The following is a 21,197-nucleotide window of genomic DNA, read 5'->3' on the forward strand; positions in this document are numbered from 1 at the left end:
ACATCAATGATGTAGTGCTAAGCCGTGACCACAAGTCCTCTTAATTTAAAAGGTCAGTGTTTCATCAAATTTATTGGAGATCGTTCTTAATTTTCCACACTATGCAAAGTCATTTTTTGGTCCCAAATGAATTGAAAACAGCGTATCACCACTCAAGAACCATTTATGCTTCGGTTAGTATGAGAGAAGAGTGAGGAGGAGAGAAAAATAGTATCTTTCCCTACTTAGTTATGAAAAGAAAATTGAAAGGGAGTGAAAAGTAAGAGAAAAATAATATGTAAGATCTACATGTTTTATATCTAACTTTTCTCTTTGAATATTAAGAGATTTTAGAGAGAAAATTTAATTTTAAAATTTATTCAGTAATTTTTAAATTTTATATTTATACTTTAGTTACATTTTAATCATTGACTGTGGTTAAATAAGTAATATATTTAATTTTTAGATTAATTAAACAAATAAAGATTCTAAATTTTCAGTCAGGTTTTTTATATTTGATTTTTCTTTCTTTTTATTTTCTCTTGCTTAGTCAAGCATAATAAAAAAAATTGCATCTCTTCACCCTTTTCTTTTCTTTATTTTTTTTCTCATCCTATTTTCTCTCCTTTCAATTTTTCACTGTAAGCCAATCATAGCATTAGTGTGTTGTGGCTCTGAGGCTGATTGCCTGATGCAAGACAATGGCTTGGTCAAGGTTAATTCAAACAAGTTATATATTTTTTTTTTTCTGACATACAAAAGACAAGCTATAGCCTGAACAAAGTTCACAAACAAGTTATATTATCTATTTCATGCATCACATAGCGAAGATGATACTACTCCCATGTTGTATATAGATTTAATTTAATAAAAATAAAGAAAACTTGAAACTAATAGACATAAAAAATTTTTTATATAAGATAATTTATTATTATAATTTTATGTTTTATGCATTGTTTTTAGTATTTAATTTTATTAAATTATACTATTAATATAATTTAATAAATAATTAATTTTACATTTTTAATAAAATATTAATATTTATTTTAAGATAAATTATGCCACATTGACTTATTTTTGTGGGTCTGTCATTGCTGTATATAAATATAAGCTATTTGTAATTAGTTTAATCAAACTAAAAAAAATAGGTAAATTACTGATAATGTTTAGGAAAAAAATATTCACTCCGTTAAAAAATATAAGGCATTTTTAATTTTTTAAGGTGTAATCATTACCTTTTTTTTAAGTGTCCATATTGATAATGACTTTATATTTATTATAAGGTGTTTAATAGGAATAAATATGAAAAGATAAGGTTAGTTTAAAAGTAAGTAGTTACTTTATTGAAGGATGAGATTTGATTAAAAAATATTTTATATCTTTTAATGGAGAGAATATATTTAATGCTTATTAAATGTATCGTCTTTTAAAATATGTGTATGTATCATACATGCAACCTCTCACCTTTGTATAACAGGAAATTATGAAAGAGAAAAATTAAAAGAAGATAATTAATAGTCATACATTTTCACGCAACATGATTTATAAAAAAGACTACCAATTTTGTTCTAAAGATAACTTATATACAAAACAATAAATAATATATAATCTAAAAAATCTACTTAGTATTGAAAATAAATGATTTTATCAACACGTGAGTTAATACAAAATAATTTTAATCTAAATTGGATCCCTAAAGATCTGTTTGGTTGGAGGGGAGGGGAGGAAAAATTTTAAAAAACCTCCCCTTCCCTCCACTTCACCAAATGAGGGGAGAGAAAGTTTTTTTAAAGTTTTTCCTCCCCTCTCCTCCACAACCTCCCCCCCTAATTTGGGAGGATGGCTTCTTCCCCTCTCCTCCTCTCTTCTTAAACTAAATAAAACTTAAGGCATTGTTTGGTTTAAGGGAAGAAAAGAGAAAGAAAAACATGGATCCCTTCAAATTGTGGGGGGTGGAAAGGGAAAAAATTTTCTTCCCCTCCTCTCAACTAAATAAGGTCTAATAGACTTTTTAAATATCTAAAATGTGTTTTGACACATGTTGAGGTTTTGAGTGTTTTTTCCTTCCTCCTAATTTCATATCACCAGATTAAAAACTAAGTAACCTTATTAATCCCCTTATTTAAATTACTTTAAAAGTATGAGGTCGCATATAATCTTGAGTAAACCTCCGCTTAGATTTCAAAATGATGCATATTTTTCAAAATGCAGACTGATGAAACATATTTTTAAGACTCAAGTCAAGCGATAGCCCATTTTATATGTGGCCGCATCGGATATATGATTTTACATGATATAATATTTTAAAATACAAAACTGTAACAGATCACTGTATTCATAAATTGTGAATAACGCGATTAATTTTTCAAACTCAATGAAACATACAATATGCTCATATCATATCACCCAAAACACGTCAAAATATTCAATTTTTTTTATCGTACTTGGACCAATCACAATTTACAAAATCATTCATAATCTCATCACCCCAGTATTACCTGGTAAACAAATCCTTAATGGCAGGAATACGATCGAAAAAGCAACCAGATTACAGGGGTCAGAGACTCTAATTGCAGAAATCGTCAAATCCCATGTATTCATTACGCTGAATCTTTTGAATCGCGTCTGACACACCAACTCCACCTGAAACCCACCAAATTAAAGCATCAAAACTAGGTCGACCAAAAGCTCAAAAAATCTCTCGTACCGTGTAAGAAATAAAGAAAAGTGCAATACAATGCTCTAACTTTTTGCAAGACACTGACCCAATGCAATTGCGCTAACAAATATTGTGAAGGCTAGAACAAAGATAATCAGAGACGCCCTTCCGAATTTTGTAACCAGCCTGTCAATGACATGCTGCCCTATGTATGCCGCGGCTGTTGCCACAATCGTAAGATACACAGCTGCAAAACCCAACATGAGTTTTCGTATATTACTCACACAGTTTTGAACCAAAACAAATTAATAAAAAATAAACTATAAAGAAGAATATGACATTTAAAAACCCTCAAAACATTATTTACAGTTAAGGACCCTGAATTTATTTTTTAAAAAAAAGACCCTAGTTATCAACTCATATTTAATTAATTTTTCTTATTGAATTTTTTTAGCTCTCATCTTTCACATTCTTAGAATTCATTTTTAATATTTTCAGCACTCAATTTTTCAATTTTCGAGTAGTCAACTCAGATGTTTTTAATACATCTTTCATATGGTTTATTTAAAACTGAAAACATGGAAGGCAAATATTGAAAATATTTAATATGACTAATGGAAAAAAAATAAATAATAAAGACTGAGTATTCAAGCTGCTACAGACGAGCAATGAAAATGTGGAAGATAAGTATAAAAATTTAATTTAATTGTGGTTAAGAGTCATGATCCTTTTCAAAATCTTATGATTTCAAGGTCGTCCTTAGCTGTAATTAATATAATTGAGGATGAGTCTCTAGTTTACCGTAAGGAACAGGGAAACGGTTCAAGAGGTAATATTGTACAATTGAGATAGATGCGGAGTATGTCATTCCAAGCATGGCTGAGGCACTTGCCACCTGCACTTGTTTTTTCAACATAAAAGACTCATATATATGTACACTTTGGATGTATGAAAAGAACGAAAGGGAAAAGAGAAACTGACTTGAGGAGGAATTCCAAATTCCAGAAACATAGGACCCATGACAAATCCGCTACCTATACCAAGAAGGCCACCGATGATTCCAGCTAGCGTAGCACAGAAACTACAGAGAATCAGATGGTGCAATGACCAATTCGTGCCTTGATCTCCTTTCGAAGGAACAACTCTCCATCCTTGATGAAGGCCTATTGCTTGGCATAAATGCACTCCTAGAGAAGCTGGTATCTGCAATAAGTCATAAAAGTTATCATGCATCAGCATTTTAATTTAAGCTATAGCTCATACACGTCCATTAATATCCTTACCTGTAAGAAATTTACTATCCAGAACGTGGTTGAACATGTGTCTGTATGTGTCTGTGAAAAATATAGTTGAGTGGTTAGTTCAAGGAAACGATCAGTGCAAAGGAGGAGGATGCAGCGAACGACGAAAATTACCTTGACAATCTGCAGGACAAAGTATGCGAGCCAGACGAAGGAAATAAGTCCCAACTCTTTCCAATAAATGTTGCCAAGAATCGAGACCTGAATCAATAGTTCAGTTCAAGTAAATTGTGCGCGCGCGCGCGAGAGAGAGAGAGAGAGAGAGAGGCTATGAAAGATATATTACGTGAAACATGATTACACATGATTCGCAAACCTGAGTTTGTCTGGTGTCCTCCCTTTCAGGCCCTGTGGGAAGAGAGCTGTAGTCTGCTGCCTCGCTAGCCGTTGCTGGATTGAAAAGCCCATGCCATAAACTGTTTTAGTATATATAAATATATATGAGCCTGGACTGAGTTAGCCCTTTCATGGAAATAATCAATAAGTACACTAACCAATATACTCCAAAAGCTTGGCGGTCTCCTGCATTTTGAAATCCAAGAGATAAGATTTATCCCGCAAAAAATGAAAGGCAGGATTATTGAGTCTGTTAATTGAATTCGGGGATCGTATATCTGATTATCTCTTGCCTTGGGACTAAATGTAACCTTACTAGCATAGCATTATGATCAATAGACAAAGAAATGTGAGGATACTTTTTTTTTTTAGAAAAAAAGAAGGCGAGGAAATAAAAAGTAAATAAAAGTAATTATAAAGGATATACATGTTTGTAAGCTAAGCGCATAATGCGTTAACATCAAGATATGAAATAACATTAAAAAAAAATACCTTTCGTGAGTTGAACAAATTTTGTTAAATTCAATTATAGGTGCAAATTTTCAAACAATATGGCAGCATAACAGAAAGGTCTATTCCTACCAATTCCCTTGTTAAGATATTTTTTAAAGGATTGAATGTTAAAAAATATAAATTATTTTTAATGTTTCAAAATATAATTAATGTATTTTTCTCTAAAAATACTTTTAATAGATAAATTATTTTATATTTATTTTTAAGTAAGACACAAATTAAAGAAAGATAACTATAAAAATATGTTGTTTGTTTAAAGACAGTTAACTAATTTATTGAAAGTAAAATTCAATTAAAAATGCTTTGTAATTAATTACTACTGTCAAAGTATAGCTCGAGAACCTGTTTTATTATGGTTTCTTTTTTCCACGTGTCAACGCCTTGAAGAATGCCTTGGTTGAGGTGCCTGTTGTGTGTTCACAAAAATAGCAAATCAACCATGCATGTTTCTGAAGTGGGGATCGAGTTGAAGTAATTAAAGCATCTTCAATCTGAACATTCATTACTTGTGAAGATAATGATTAGAAGAAGAGTGATCATCCAATCCGCAAACACAACACTCAAACTAACTCCTACGGTAATCCCCAGCATGATCATTGGCATCATAAGCATCACCAAATTATAGTCAATTAAGGGTATATCAAACGTAGGATGTTTCAGCTTCAGGTTGAAGTAAACTGTCGAGACAGCTGCACCCGTGATCATACCTGCAGGCTCACACACCAGATCAGGCCATTCTTTCTTAGTTCATGAGACAGAAAACAAAGATGTGTGTGAATGGAAACTCGATTACATTTTGAAATAGCGGTTGCTGATTTTGGATCAAACCCAATTATGAGAATTAACATTGGAACAAAGATGCCGCCGCCGCCCACACCGCCCACGCTCCCAAATGCTGCTCCTAGGGATCCAATTAGTGTCCCCACAATGATACGCCATTCAAATTTCATTTCCTACATTTATAATTACGACACATTAGTATATAAGAGCAATCAAACTTGAGTTTCATCGAACCCTTAGCTTATTTAACTAGCCTGGAAATCATCGGAACGGAATATCTTTGGTTAACATGGATCAGCTGTTTTCGTGTAGGAAAGCTTGGTGGAAAGAAATTAAAGAAATAGCAAATTAAGGGGATTTGAGAAACTTACAGGCCAGACATGTTGATAACCAGATTGACCAGGTTTCCACAAGAAATCCATGTCTTCGACTAGGTAAGCAGAAAATGAGGCTGTTTCGTTTGAACCAAGTATGTCGCTTGGGATTTTTCTCTGAGATGAGGCAATTACTAAAGCCAGCAAGGAACTCAAGACAGCAACTATGGGAATGCCAATGTTTCTCATGACTCGCCAATCTGCACCAAGCTGAAGTCTTGCCGCTGAGAAGAGTGAGAATCACTTGTTATGCGAAGCTGAATATGTAGAACAAATTTTATAAAAGTTATTAGTCATATATAAAGTATAAATAATACTCCATTAGTTAAAAAATATGAGGTATTTTTAACTGAATCTCACTCCCAATAAAGTAGTTACTTGTTTTTAAATTAACTCTATTTCTTCATATTCATCCTATTTAATAGAGTGTTTTACTTTGAAAAAATATAAAGTGATTTATTTAATAGGGATACTTTTGAAAAAAAAAATAATGATTACACTTTAAAAGATTAAAAATATCTTATTTTTTAAACATCAAACTTTTTAAAAAATACTTTATATTTTTTAACGAAACGGAGTAAAATATCATAAAATGAAAGGCAAGAAGCCCGAGAACCAATATTAATCGAGAGAAACAGACAATTAATACTGAAATGATGGTTCATTTATGTACAAGAGAAGACGCAGTGTGTAAGAACTTGCAATGGAATCGAACCAATGACCCATCTTGTAGCTTCTGGAAGATCTGAACCATGTCCTTATGCTGCACAGTTACAGCAAGTTCAATCCCTCAATACCTGGATCATGGACAACATTAATTAAATCCCTCGACAAAATCGTGGGAATGGCAGCTGACCTTTGGCATATTTATGATGGATAAAGCACTTAGCCTGCTATTTTGATTTATCTGTCGATTTACATGGCTTTAATATAAAAACACACAAGAAAAGATAAGTGGCTGAGAGAAGGAAAATATATTTGTCGTCATAGGAAGAAGGAGCTGGTTGAGGAGAGAGCGTCGTTCCCGGCAGTTTGGGCTGCAAGAGCCTGCAGGAGTACAAGGAATTAATATCTGACATATTCAATATTCAATACCCAACCCTTTCCAATTTTATTATCTTAATTATCTGGCCCAAATAATCATCCTATGCAAACCAGATTTTTTTTTTTGGCCATGATAGATGCAAGTTACTCAGAAGATGATAATACGTAAGAATTAAATGCTGTATCAATACAAACACACAGTTTTTTATTTTTACCAGATATATATATATATATATACATGCGTAAAATTCGAACCAGAATATAACTGTACTTTTAAATATCACCTGTTAAATATTTAAATCTGCCGGGTTATTCCATTGTTATTGCAAGGGTCATTCTACTTTTCGATTGTTTGAATCTGCCAGCGTTTTCCTTTCAATCAGAAAGACAATAGTACTCTCTCTCCATTATGTCTTAAGTAATAACACGCAGATATTTTCTCAAAATCTTGTTCACTTTCGAAGAGATGATGACCTTGAAAAGAAATATGAGCCTCTTTTATCTCTCTCAGTTTTCAATTTTTTAATTCTTTTTCTTCCCACTTGGACAAAAAAATCTTCTTTCTGTTTACTCTTCCATAGTTTATTTCTCTACAACTTTTAAATTTCCTTCCAAAAGATAGGACAGGACAGGCATATACATATTTTTGGGTGAACTGAACCACCCGAATACCTTATCAGAATTCAATAATATTTTAGAAGTGGTCGACAGAATTTGTGTGTGTGTGTGTGTGTGTGTGTGTAATTAAATTAAAAAACAGTCGTCACGAGGAATAGATGATCCATGAGTTTCTTATATATCCAAACATGAAACAACAATATCAACAATACTAAGTGGTGACCACAAGCCCACTGCGTTTAAAGTAAGGGCCAATGTTTTCATTAAATTCACTGGGGATCGTTGTTTTTCTTCCCACTCAATAAGTGGGTAATGCTTGGCCCCAGATGCATGTATTGAATTTGAAAATAACATGTGACAACATAGAACAACCATCTAATGCGTTGTCAGGAATCAAAAGCTTCGTTAATCACGTGCCTGTGAGGCTGGTTGATAGATACATCTAAAAGCCCGATGCAAGAGACTATAGCTCCGTCAAAGTTTTTGACAGGGGAAAAATTTAAGCCACCTTTTAATTAATTTAATTTACGCCAATCATAAAACTATGAGGTTAAAATGACGCTAAAGGTTACTTAAATTTATTCATTCAAATCAATCTCTCATGGTATAAATTTGTGGGTGGTCTTCAAAATTCTGCAACGCACCTTTAATCAAGATTCCCATCCCTTTGATCATTTCTGCAGATAAGTTGATCTTTTGGTCCTTTATACCAGTTTCCCAAACGCTAACATCAGCAATCTCATATCATTTGACATGTAAAAATATAGGCGTCATTTGCTCAAGAACTAGCTTGTGGTTTTTTGAAAAGATTAATTTGTTTTGTGTGCATTGGAATAGCCATAATCAGTGTAATTTGTATCATTTTTGAGTACGATCGATTAATAAAGTGGATCAGTCTTGGCATGGAACATTATGCTAAAAAAGGTGAATCGAGGATGATTGATGAGGCCACAACAAAGATACATGATCTTCCCACTCCCACACGCATGTTCTGAGAACGATACAATTGTAGAGATTTTTCAATCTCGTGCATCCGTCATTCATTCATCCTTTTTTTTTTTAATCAAAAGCTGGAATTCATTCAAAACAAGAAGCAGTACAAGGCACCTGAAACAAAATTAGAGGAAGCAAACCTCCTTCATCATTCACCTCCTAATGCAAAGTCAGGTGGTGCATGATCAAATATCCAGAATGAGCTACCAAAAAATAAGCTTCCCTAGCAAGAGAATGAGCATGACTAATGACATTCTTAAAAACAAAATTAATGGAAATAGTTCAATTACAATAAAAAAGATTACAAGCTTTTTGATAATATCATGGTAAGAGTGATCTTCAAGATAACCTCTAATGATGAGGTTAATAACTTCAACGTTGTCAAAATAAACTTCTACATACTTAAAACTTTTAAGCCAACAAAGTTTAAGGCCTCCATAAATTTTTAAGACTTCAATAATGATAGGTGAATAGTTATCAAGTTTATAATTAAACCCTGTCAACTATCCTCCATTATCATCACAAATAGCAACTCCGTTGAGAGAGGAGCCATCAACATCAAATCTAACTTGCAACGTATTGCTCCCCTAAAGCAACAGCATTGGAGCGAAAAAGCCTCCACCGGGCACCAGCTCCGCCCACCCTCCCAAGAGCTGCCCCACCAAAAAACCCATCCCAATTATACTTCGCCACCTCAATTCCATCTCCCGTACAGTAACCAGCGTCATTATAATTGTAACATACCATAACTCATAAATTCAATATAACAGGAATAAGGAATCTGAGTTAATGCAGGAAATCGCGCGTCAAATAAAACTGACTTTAATAATTAATACATGACAGTGAAGAATGGCTTGTAAAATTGAGCCTTCAAATTTTAAATTTGATGTAATGCCATTTTATTATTCTTATTTGTTTATTCTCCCTCCCTTTTTTGGGCAATGGCTCAATGCTTTCTACTACACCGATGCATGATCCATTCTCTCTCTGTCTTATTATTCTTATTTGTTTATTTGTTTATTTAATTATTCATGTGGCTCAAAAAAAAAAATTATTCATGATTTCGTCACGGCTGGCTCTACCAAGAGGTTCCCCTCATCGCTGTGGGATGTCGCTCTAATAACAGATGCATTCCAATTTGCAAGTGGCCCAAAGAGGAGTTTGCTTTGTTCCTTTTAAGAGGGAGTGAGATGCCTTTTCTGAACATAAGCCTAACTTGGCAGGCCCAAAGAAATCAAGTCGCGGAGGATGAATTATTATGTTATAATAAATTTTTAGAACCATAAAATAATTCGAAGCACGTATTTCAGTAAATTATTTTCGATTTCAATGCAGAGAATGAAATTTCTTTTAAAATAAATAAATAAATAGCGCAAGTGAATAGAGTTCCGATACTTTAATATTGATTTCCTGTAAAAAATACACCAATGAAGCTTAGTTTTTTTAAATGTAGTATTTAAACATGGATATTTTCATAGGAATAAGCTGCAAGCTGATAATTTATAAATATTGCTATGAAAATAGCATGAGAGGCAAGGAAAAAATTAGATAAAACCATAATGAGAGAATGAGAGAAATAAGAGCTCATTGGAATACAACAAATCCACCTTATATCTATGAGCACCGATACAATCAACTAAATCAAATAAAACATATAAAATAATAATAAACAAAAGATATTGGAGTAACTCAACGATATGAGAGAAATTGAAATGTATGAACACCCGCAAAATCCTATAATATGTACAGCAAATATGGTTTATTTATAATTTTATAATATATATAGATAATAATATATTTTAAATAAATAATAATGTAACATTAAAAATAACTATTAATATAAAATATTTCTGACATCATTTCATTATATTTTTTGTTTTGACTAAATTTTATTAATGTCTTGTTTAGTTTCAAAATTATGCTCCACAACCTATAATTATTTTTAAAATAAGAATTTTTTTAATTTAAAAAATAAGAACATTAATTCATTGAAATTTTAACCATTCGAGTTGCGGATGGCATTAACAATTTTTTGTTGGCAGTTTTGTTAAGGTTTTTACACATATAATCCATGTTATAAAATTAACCAAACAAACAATCCAATATTTATTATATTTTATATTGTGACTGATTTATTTTATTTTTCAATGACATATAATTATATGTTAATGATAAATTTCTTATAAATTTTTAATGATAAATATCTTGCATATTAATAATAGACTTCTTATATATCAATATAAACTAGCTATATTCTCAGATTTTAGAAAATTTGTTTTATATTTTCTTGGATACAAAATTTTTCAGTTAGTATGTTAATTCATCTTTTTTATTTTATTTTAAAGGATGTCACCATAACTTTTTTTGGGATACCGTAACTTTTAATCCCTTATGTTTTCATGAATTATTAATTTGGTCCCTCATGTTTAATATTTATTAAGTCAATCCTTTACATTTACTTTGATTGTCATGTTAATTCTCTAAAATTTAAAATATAAGTTAGCCCTTAAAATAAGTTGATGTGTAAATTATTTTGCTGGTATGTAATATATATGTGGATAAATGAACACACTTCGTCCCTTTTTTTACATTCCTATTTTATAATTTTTAATTTCTAACATTCCCTCCTATTTTTCAATTGGGGCATTTTAAACTCTCACAAAAAAAAGTTAGGGCATTTTAAAATAGTTTTAGAGGCAACTCGTGTGTGGCCAAATATATCTTAGGATGAAACAATGAAGTACAATTGTGATGCAGTGAGAGGAGACCGACATAATCTAACGATGGTTGTGTGTGATAGGCTCTAACGACAACGACCAAGCTGACTAGTTCTCAGGAGCGAAGACATATTGCGACAGTCTTCATAACCATCTCATCTGCTTCATAATTCGTATCGCTCAAAACCTAGGCAACATTAACTTGACATGCTCCTCTTGGCTATGCATATCAGACAAAAAGAATAGCCAAACAATAGATTGTGCGAGAAGGGACGGTGCTATGTTTCGTTTGGATATTCTTTTAAACAAATGTTTGGATAATTAATTTCTTAATTCACGATATGTTTTTTATTTTGTTTTTCTCTTTGTCCACATCAGCAATATATTCCTTTTTTATTAACTTATATGGCTGCCATCTCACAATTCTGTTGGCCATCTCATCATAATTTAATAGTGTTAATTTTTCTTTAAAGGTTACGGATAGCTTCAATATTTTATGAAATATAAAGGACTAAATTGATAAAATTAAATACGAGAGACTAAATTGATAACTCAAACAAAAATGAGGGGTCAGAAATTGTAGCACCCTCTTTTTTGTAAAAAAAAAAAAAAATTAGTTTTCGGGTTATAAGGCCTCCAACGAGACGTTCCAGTGACCAAAGGAAATCCGAGCTGGCAATTCCTAAGTTTGTGATTGGTTCGTGCACCTCAACCTACGTGGGTCAGTGAATGGGAGCTGAGATCCCCCTCGCTTCCGTAACTGCGTGCAATAGCCAGTAGATTCACCACGCACTTGCGCAGGATATGCCGATATGGGACGCAAAAGCCAAAAGCCGTCGAACCACAATATCCCAACCCGGCAAATCACAGTATAACGGGCAAACAACAACTCACCACGTATGAAGGACCATCGCCCTCGCTTTTGCTTCTATTTAGAGGCCTCTCTCTCATTGGCCGTCACCGACAGAACTGCTTGTCAACTAATACGGTAATACCACCCATTTTTTGGGCCAAAAAAATAAAATAAAATAAAATGCCAGTATCGATATTCCATTTTTGCAAGCGCTCTGGTCTTGGTAAAATTTAAAAGTTAAAACCCTACTCTTGAAAAGTGTGCAATTCTTCGTCTCTACCTTGGCCTGTCCGATCTGCAACGGATGCGGACTTAGACAGGAACAAGTTGCGTGGAAACCAAAACTACAACAATCTTCTGCGCGAGGAGGTTTCATTTCTTGGTCGAAATGCAAATTCTTATTTATTTTTTTTTTTTAGCATTTGGGCAGTTCACGTCGTACTGATCAATGATTTACTTTTCATGTTATTTGAACTGTTTCTGATCACAGGGGAGGCCATAAACAACTGGCTTCGGTCCAGTAGATCCACAGTTTTTCACAATAATTTGACATATTAAGGCGATAAAGATGAAAAACACGGAGCGAATTGCGAATTTCGCTTTAGCAGGTGAGCTTATGTTGCTGCTTGTTGGTTCTCTTGTACCTCAATCGACGTTCTTAATTCTTTAAATTGAGCGATGTGTTGTATCATTATCGAATTGATTGCTGATGTTCTTTTTGTACTTCTACGCAATGGGAGAGGTGTGCGTCCTGTGTTCTGTTCTTTGTTTGAACTGCAAGTGGACTTATGTGGACGTGGTTTTGAGGTGCTGACATATGCCCACTTGCTGGGCATTTACCTGTTTTTTGGAATTAGTGCAGCAGGATTTTGGCCTTGCTTCATGAGCCCGAATCTTTAAGTTGGTGGAGGGTGGGAAATCCGATTAGGTGGCTGTAAATATCCCTTAGCCTGTGGCCATTTTAGTGTAATGCGCATCATATATATCATGTTGCGGATTAAAATAAAGGGAATATTGACTATAATGCTATCGTATTAATTTGATGGCCGGACTAGAAACCAATACAAATTTTTTACTAAAGGTTAGGCTTCATAGTTGTTACTGAAAATGCTTTTGAAATCTTATGTAGTAATAAATTGTGATAAGTGTGTTGTTCCAGTGGTTTTGTTGTTCTCATGATTTTCATTTCTTACGATACTGTGCATGCGGGTTCTCCCTCAGTTAATTCAAAAGCATGGGACGGTTCAAGTGCCATATTTTCTATTTTTAATGCACAAGGGAGATGACAAGTGAATTTTTTGTTTTTCTTTGATAATTCCTTATTAAACACATGTAATATGCCATGGCAGGTTTATCATTGGCTCCACTTCTTATGAAAGTAGATCCAAACCTAAATGTTGTCTTGACTGCATGCCTCACTGTGTTTGTGGGATGTTATCGCTCTGTCAAACCAACTCCGCCTTCTGTAAGCAGTAGTATTTATCTTCACTCTTTTCTTTATATTGCGCATTGCACTTTTTTGTGGCTCAAAACATGAGTAACCTAAATTACATTGAGTTTAATTGTGCAGGAGACAATGTCCAATGAACATGCGATGCGGTTTCCCTTTGTTGGCAGTGCGATGTTGTTATCGCTTTTCTTGCTCTTCAAGTTTCTATCTAAGGATTTGGTGAATGCTGTGTTGACAGCCTACTTCTTTGTGCTTGGGATTGTGGCTCTTTCGTATGTTCTTTCCCTTGCATCCTACATTTTCCTTCTCATGTAATCAACAGAAGCTATTCTACTAGCTTGCTACTTCATCTCACACTTTTTTTTGTACTTTGTCCAGGGCAACATTATTACCATCTATCAAGCGGTTCCTGCCAAAGGATTGGAATGAGAACCTTATTGTTTGGCATTTTCCTTATTTCCGTTGTATGTTCCTCTTTATGTTTATGCCCTCCTGCTGAAAATTTTCTCCTTAAATATTATGGAATCATAATGTTGTTACTACCAGTTGTTTGGCTACTCAATGATGAAACTTTTGAGATGTCATTGCTCATTACTTCAGCAATTGCAACAGTGCAACTATCTAATTTCCAATAATATTCACTCAGGTTCTAAAGGGCTACTATAGCATGAATATGACTCGACTGCATGAATTTATCAATATATGAATAATGTGTTGGCTGGCAATAAAAGATAATTCAAAATTGATATAGTTCTTGTTGTAACTAGGGAGCAGGAGCAGAGCCACTTAGTGGTGAGGGGGGCAATGCACCTCCTCATTTTGGAGAAAATTATAAATTTAGTGTATAAGTTTTAATATTTTGCATTCACACCCATGAAATATTGAACTCTTTATCCTTAAGTTTTAATATTTTGCACCCCCTACCCTTGAGTTTTAAAATTTTGCACCCTCTCAGTCTCACCATTAGAGTCTTGACTCTGCCACTGCTAGGGAGTTTGGCAAGATAGTATTATCTCTGTTCCACCTTCTACTTGTCTGGCCAAACAAGTATTTGAACCTTTACTTCCTTGAATGGTCTTTGGGTGCTCTAATTTTTATCATGAGACGATCCTCCCATTTGTTGAGCATTTGTGTTGTTTTGTTGCTTTTGGTTGATTTCACTTGGTCTAGTTGACCTTAACTTGGTTGTATCATGCAGAATGATATTTTCCTTACACCTTTCTTGCACAGCTTTGGAGATTGAATTTACAAGGTCACAGATTGTTGCTGCAATCCCTGGGACCTTCTTTTGTGCATGGTATGCTAGGCGGAAGCATTGGCTGGCAAATAATATTTTGGGTCTTGCTTTCTGTATTCAGGTTTGGCACATCATCTATTGATGTCATGCCTCGTTTTTGCTTACTTTTCATTGATGTCTTCATCTGTTCTATCAGATCAATTTTTATCTTACTGTCAATAGAAGAAGCTGAGGGAAAAAATGATAGTACTTTGAGATTTTTGTGCATATACTCCTTCTGTTTTGATATATAAGAGAAAATAACTGTATCACACATTTTAAGAAAATCGATTAATTGTAATAATTGTGTTTAGAAATAAAAAAAACTAGACTAAAATACCCTTGCATTTAATAAAACAAGGCTGCATTAGTGGTTTGTTGTGAATGAAAATTATGAGTTTATGAGGGTTAGGAAAATTGTTATAAATGTTTATTCAGATATGTGATTTTGCTTAACAATGAAAACAAAACAACAAGTGGTAGTTTCTTTCTTATATATAGAAGCGGAGGCAGTAATATATTAGTTTGTGGCTTATGTTGAACAGTGGAATGAAATAACCCCATCTTTGATATTGGCAGGGAATTGAAATGCTTTCTCTTGGGTCTTTCAAGACTGGTGTCATTCTCTTGGTAAGCATTGTCTTTGATTGAGTTTCATGAGGCCTGAACCATTCCTGACCCTCTCAAATTTTATTACTAAGTATGTGTTTGGCATTTTGTTTTGTAGAACTGTTATGCTTTGACTGCAAATAAACCAAATCAACCACCTTTTGTACACCAAGAGAGCTTTTTGAGTGCTTATCCCAAAACACCAGGCTGCCGAGCCCATTTTTTTCTCTTAAAAATAAAGTATTACACATTTTGTTTGTTTTAGAAAGGACGATTAATAGATCTTGAGATTGGTTTACTCCCCCCTGCCCTCACCCCCACCCTTCCTTCCGGGTCCTCAATGTATTAAAGTACATGTTTATGCCATCCAGATTGTTAACAAAGGTTTTGGCTGACGTGGTTTGCAGGCTGGACTTTTTGTATATGATATTTTCTGGGTCTTTTTTACTCCAGTGATGGTTAGTGTTGCAAAATCATTTGATGCTCCAATAAAGGTAAGAATTTTAGCCAAGTGGAAATATGAAAATTCAACTGATTAATCTAATGGATAAACGATCCCTCTTATTCAAATACTTTTGCAGCTTTTGTTCCCAACTTCAGATTCTGCTAGGCCATTTTCGATGCTTGGCCTGGGTGACATTGTTATCCCAGGTAGTCTGAATTTTATATGTTGGTGTATTTTTCTTATGAAAGTGATCCTGTGTGACAATTCATTACTTGTTCTAGTTAAAGTTAAATTTACTTATATCATGCTTTTTTTCTTGGGATCCTTCGTTATTTAGAAATTTGAAGGCATTTACCCAGTGTTGCTTCATAAGAGGCAGTTCTCCTGATGGTTTTGATCTTTAACTTTGTTTCCTGTTGGACAACCTCTTTTTACCCAATTTTGTGAGGTGCCTTTGATAATTATGATGTGTCAGACATGAGACATTGGGTTACGAAAGACATTTATTTGTCTTTTAAAGATTACGAATGTTTATGACAAGCAGCCAATCGATATATGAGATGTATGCCCATATGTGGATGTCATACTCATGTGCAATCACTCAATTGGTTTATTATTAATATAAATTCTGACCACATGTTTTTGCTTCAGGGATTTTTGTTGCACTGGCCTTGCGTTTTGATGTGTCTAGAGGGAAGGCACCTCAGTATTTCAAGAGTGCATTTTTGGGATACGCTGTCGGCTTGGTTCTTACCATTGTTGTGATGAACTGGTTCCAGGCTGCACAGGTGAGAAATATATGGTTTTGATATCTCTTTTCGTCCCGTGTGTTTTTCTCCTCTTTTCTTCTTGGGTTGTGAATGGAGGTGGGATAGCACTTATTTTCTAGCAAAAGGCAATCAATCCTCTCTCATGTGTGTCCTGTTCTTATGTTCTTGTTTCAGCCTGCACTTTTGTATATTGTACCTGCTGTAGTTGGATTTTTGGCTGCTCATTGCATATGGAATGGTGATGTCAAACAGGTTATTTATCTGTACTTTCGTCTGTTTTCTGTTGTTTTTATCAGTTTGATTCACCTTTTATTTCTTATATTGTTCTCAATCTTTAGTTCTGCTGGAATAAATGTGAAATGTGTTGAATACTGCATCCTCGTTTGATTAGAATACTATTTTATATGACGGCTTGCTATCAATTACTATGGGCCGATTTGGTTGGATCGTATGCGTCAGGATGATGCATTTCCCTCATTCATAGTATTTGGTTGGGCTAGAGCTAGATAAAGGTGATTACTAAAATGCCCATTACATGATGTTGTGTTACTCTACATATCGTTGAACGCTGATTTTGAATATCGTAACCACTTCCAAAAGGCTCTTTGGTGTCTTCCATTCTACATCTTGCATTTGTATTATGACTTGATTTGGAGGATGTGATATCGTCAATTTTACGAGAGGCCGTTACCTTCGTAGTCTTCAAAATAACATAGGACTTGTGTCTGCATATGCTTTGTTATGATTGGTGAAGGTGTTAATAGCTTTCTACATTTCTGCTACTACACAGTTGTTGGAGTTCGATGAGTCAAAGACTGCCAGTTCATCTAAAGAAGAAAGTGATTCCAAATCTAGCAAGAAGGTTGAGTGAGTGACAGTGCCTTCAATACCGTAGAACTTCTCGTGTCAGGAGATATACTATTATTCTCTGGGGACCTCATTGCCTTTCAAAGCTAACTTATTCGGAAGAACGCCTCTGTAACAGATTTTGTGATCGAGAAAATTATTAGTATTTTATTTCTTTTTTTTTTAAAATTTTTTGGTTTAGTTATTTTGCTTCCCTGCTCCATTGCGCGTTTTGAAAACTTTTACGTCAAAATGCAAATGGCTTTCTTTTTCCTCTTCCTTTCTCTGACGCTTGTACGTGATAATAGGTTTCCTCGTTAACTTGGATATATTTGCAGCACGCGGGCGTTTTTTCTGCATTGTTGATGGTTTTACAGCTACACCATCATTCCAAAAATAAAAGAACGTGAATGAGTCATCATGTGGGCAAAAAAAAAAAAAAAGTCATCATATATAATGAAGCAAAAGAAACGACCCACCCCCACAAGACAACGAACCATAAGGGATCGATGGTCAAATTATATCAGAGCACGGCACTGGGAATCGAACTCATCGTGCATGTTGGTGAACTAAAATTAGTGGTGATTGCGGGATTGGGACTGGTCATATCCCATGTCCCATCCCAAAAAACCAACAGAATTGATTTGTGTTCGTGTTATCTCAAAATTCTCGTTTCGGGGTTCAGATGCCTCAGTAAGGTAGACAAAATATGAAAAAGAAACATGAATTGTAACATTTACGCAACTTACTATGTTCAAAATTGAAATAACGCTACATGAATATAATCATTGAGTGACTATTACAATTTAAAATTAGGAAAATCATACCTAAATCCTGCAGAAGATAATTTATTATTAAGAAATTTCATAAAATTTATAAAATATTCTTAAATTTTAATTTTTTAACTTGTTAAAGAGTATTTATAATTGGACAACAGTCATTCACAACTTGTTGTTATTTGTAAATGCCCATTGCTCAATTATAAATACCTTTTGCTCAATTATAAATGTGCAAAATTTGAGACTTAAAAGTATTTTATAAATTTTATAAAATTTTTTGATAATAAAATTTATTTTGTAGCGCCTACGTGTAATTTTTAATAAAAATGAATACAATCATAACTTAAAAATCAAGTGCATAACGATCAATAATGACAATAAAATTATAGAATTGCATAGTTTAAATACACTAGCTAAACACAATATCAAGTTATTAATTCTTCTTCTTTAATTAAGATATTTCAATAATTACATATTATATTATAAACAAAAATATATATGCATATTATTGATAAACTACTACATATTAATAAAAAAAAAAAATTAATATTTTAGTCTTTCAATTTTTAACTTATTTTTAACTCAATTCTTTAATTATGATTTATTGTAACTCAATCTTTTAACTTTTAATTCACATATAACTTGACGCTTATTTTTCAAAATGCTTTTAAAAATTAACCTTATCAAATAAGAGGCATAAAAAAAAATGTTCTTATTTTACTTTAAAATACCCTGCTCTTGCACTTTAATGTAAAATTTAAGCTAACATAAAAAAAGAGAATTAACAAAAGTTGAGGGACTGATTTATAGACAAATAAAAGTTAAAGGATTGAGTTATAAACAAATCAAAAATTGAGGGATTAAATCATAACGAGTCATAATTAAAGGATTGGATTATAAATGAAGAAAAAATTGGAGGAATAAAAAATTAATTTTTTTATAAAAAATATGCATATTATATTTCGGACAGGACATCCCGAAGATGGTCCAAATACCATCCCATATATACATACATACATATATATATATATATATGGTCTTGTCTCCCAAAATCCCATTCCACTTTTTTTGTTTTTTTTTTTTTGTTTTTTGAGATTGGGACAATGGGGACGGTATTGAAGTCAACAAACATAAACACCCCTCACTAAAATATTGCAGGAACAAGAAAGATATAGTACGATAGAGCCAGTCGGCTAAAAAAAAAAAAAAAATAAAAGATTAATAATCAACGCAACTCTGGCTCTCCGAGATATTCACGAGGTGTCAGTCTGTCAGGATCTAACGTTTTTTACTTTACACGCCCGCCCGCATACTGATGTGATTCAAATTAATATTTGTTTATCCGTATGGTAGTGTGGATTTAATAATTTTATTTTTTAAAAAAGAAAAATCATATTTATCTTTATAACAATTCAATCCCATTAAAATTATATGGAAAACATTGAAGGAATAAAAACGGTCATCCGTAGGCTAACGAAATAGGTTGAGAAATATTAAAAGAATAAAAATGGAAGAGAACTTTCTCCTCTGCCTTCCCGTCCTTTTTCCTTTCCGTTTTCTTTAATTTTTAACTATTAATTTTTAACAATTAGATCGGGATTATTATCATTGAATGGTTCAAATTTGATATCTTATTAAATATTTTAAATCACATTTGGTTATTAGAATGAAGTAAAATGTAATGAATTAAATGTAAACAATTTAGTATCTCAATTCATATAAATAAAAAAATATATATGTGTACCTGTGGAATCCATGAACGTCTGAGAGGGTTCGATTACTTCAAGTGTAGACAGGTGCACAACACACTGGCTCTCAGAGTCTTCAGAAAATTCAGAGATAATAGAGTAGAAGAAAATGAGTCATATGTTTGCGGTTCTCAACTAATCAACTTATAAGGATCAGATCGTAACCGCCTTATTAAATAATTAAATAATTATATTATCTATTATCTCTAACTCAATCAGTTAAGAGACAGAAAATAACTGACGGCTATTGGATTGTGGGTTGGGCCTCTATCAATTGGACTCACTTGTGTGGTCCACCCATATCACAGTCCACACAAGATCATAAGGACCAATCTGCTTGGGTTCATTAATTAATGTTAATCCATTATGAAATTTCAATAATCTCCCACTTGGATTACATTAATTAAGCAAGTAGTATAAACAAGCCATAAATAAAATTCAAAAAATAAAATTTCACAAAATCACTGGATTCTATGAGAAAATAAGTGATATAGCGTCTCATAATTTGAATTAAAACAAAATAATAATCTTTTTTAAAACGCAATTCAGTAAGATAATAACATAAATCACTGATCCCTATAGGGAAACAAGTGACATGTATAATGTATCAAAACAGAATCATTAAATCATATGGGGATACAAATGATATAGACGTACCTAATTGAACTGAACATAGAATGGTTCTTCTGACCACAATTTGGTAAAGAGACGACACAAAGTCACTTAATCGTATAGGAAAATAAGTGACATAAGGTGTTATAACATAAATCATTGAATCTTATGGAGAGACATATAATACAAAGCACCACAACATCTCTAAACCTGGATTGGAAACTCATTAGAGAAACAATACAAGATCATTGAATCTCAGGAGGAAACAAGTGATACAAGATGCATAAACACAAATTATTGAATCCTATGGGGAAACAAATGATATAAAGTATCTCATTGGTTTTTTTTTTTTTTGAAACAAGAACTAAGCATAATAGCAAAATTGGCCTTAAACTATCAAATGTTCTTAAAAAAAAACAAAGAACATAACTCAAACTCCCACTGAACTAAGGTTATCTTAAAAAAAAAAGATCAATAAAACCCACATAGGTAAGC

General features: G+C 33.1%; 2 protein-coding genes across 3 annotated transcripts; one reads left to right on the forward strand and one right to left on the reverse strand.

Moving 5' to 3' along the window:
* Window positions 1-2,378: 2,378 nt before the first annotated feature.
* LOC129294596 (sulfite exporter TauE/SafE family protein 3-like) lies at window positions 2,379-9,344 on the reverse strand. Its single transcript, XM_054933012.1, has 13 exons — window positions 9,167-9,344; window positions 5,940-6,166; window positions 5,582-5,741; window positions 5,303-5,495; window positions 5,131-5,194; window positions 4,434-4,461; window positions 4,256-4,329; window positions 4,054-4,140; window positions 3,922-3,972; window positions 3,620-3,841; window positions 3,440-3,533; window positions 2,745-2,885; window positions 2,379-2,622 (listed from the first exon to the last, which is right to left on the reverse strand). Exons 1-13 carry the CDS (start codon window positions 9,342-9,344, stop codon window positions 2,546-2,548), a joined length of 1,596 nt encoding a protein of 531 aa, XP_054788987.1. The 3' UTR covers window positions 2,379-2,545.
* A 2,994-nt stretch (window positions 9,345-12,338) lies between these two features.
* Window positions 12,339-17,734, forward strand: LOC129294771 (signal peptide peptidase-like). 2 transcript variants are annotated; one of them, XM_054933253.1, is made up of 12 exons: window positions 12,339-12,549; window positions 12,658-12,775; window positions 13,517-13,632; window positions 13,738-13,889; window positions 13,996-14,081; window positions 14,848-14,975; window positions 15,473-15,523; window positions 15,910-15,996; window positions 16,084-16,153; window positions 16,599-16,735; window positions 16,892-16,969; window positions 17,508-17,734. In XM_054933253.1, exons 2-12 carry the CDS (start codon window positions 12,736-12,738, stop codon window positions 17,586-17,588), a joined length of 1,026 nt encoding a protein of 341 aa, XP_054789228.1. In that variant the 5' UTR covers window positions 12,339-12,549; window positions 12,658-12,735; the 3' UTR covers window positions 17,589-17,734. The 2 variants fall into 2 exon arrangements, with proteins under 2 accessions (XP_054789228.1, XP_054789227.1); XM_054933252.1 differs by having other exon boundaries at window positions 12,340-12,536.
* The last annotated feature ends 3,463 nt before the right edge of the window (window positions 17,735-21,197 follow it).

This window comes from Prosopis cineraria, unplaced genomic scaffold, assembly GCF_029017545.1.
Source record: "Prosopis cineraria cultivar Desert tree isolate PC_DT_omini unplaced genomic scaffold, ASM2901754v1 PC15, whole genome shotgun sequence".
Classification (NCBI taxonomy): Eukaryota; Viridiplantae; Streptophyta; class Magnoliopsida; order Fabales; family Fabaceae; genus Prosopis; species Prosopis cineraria.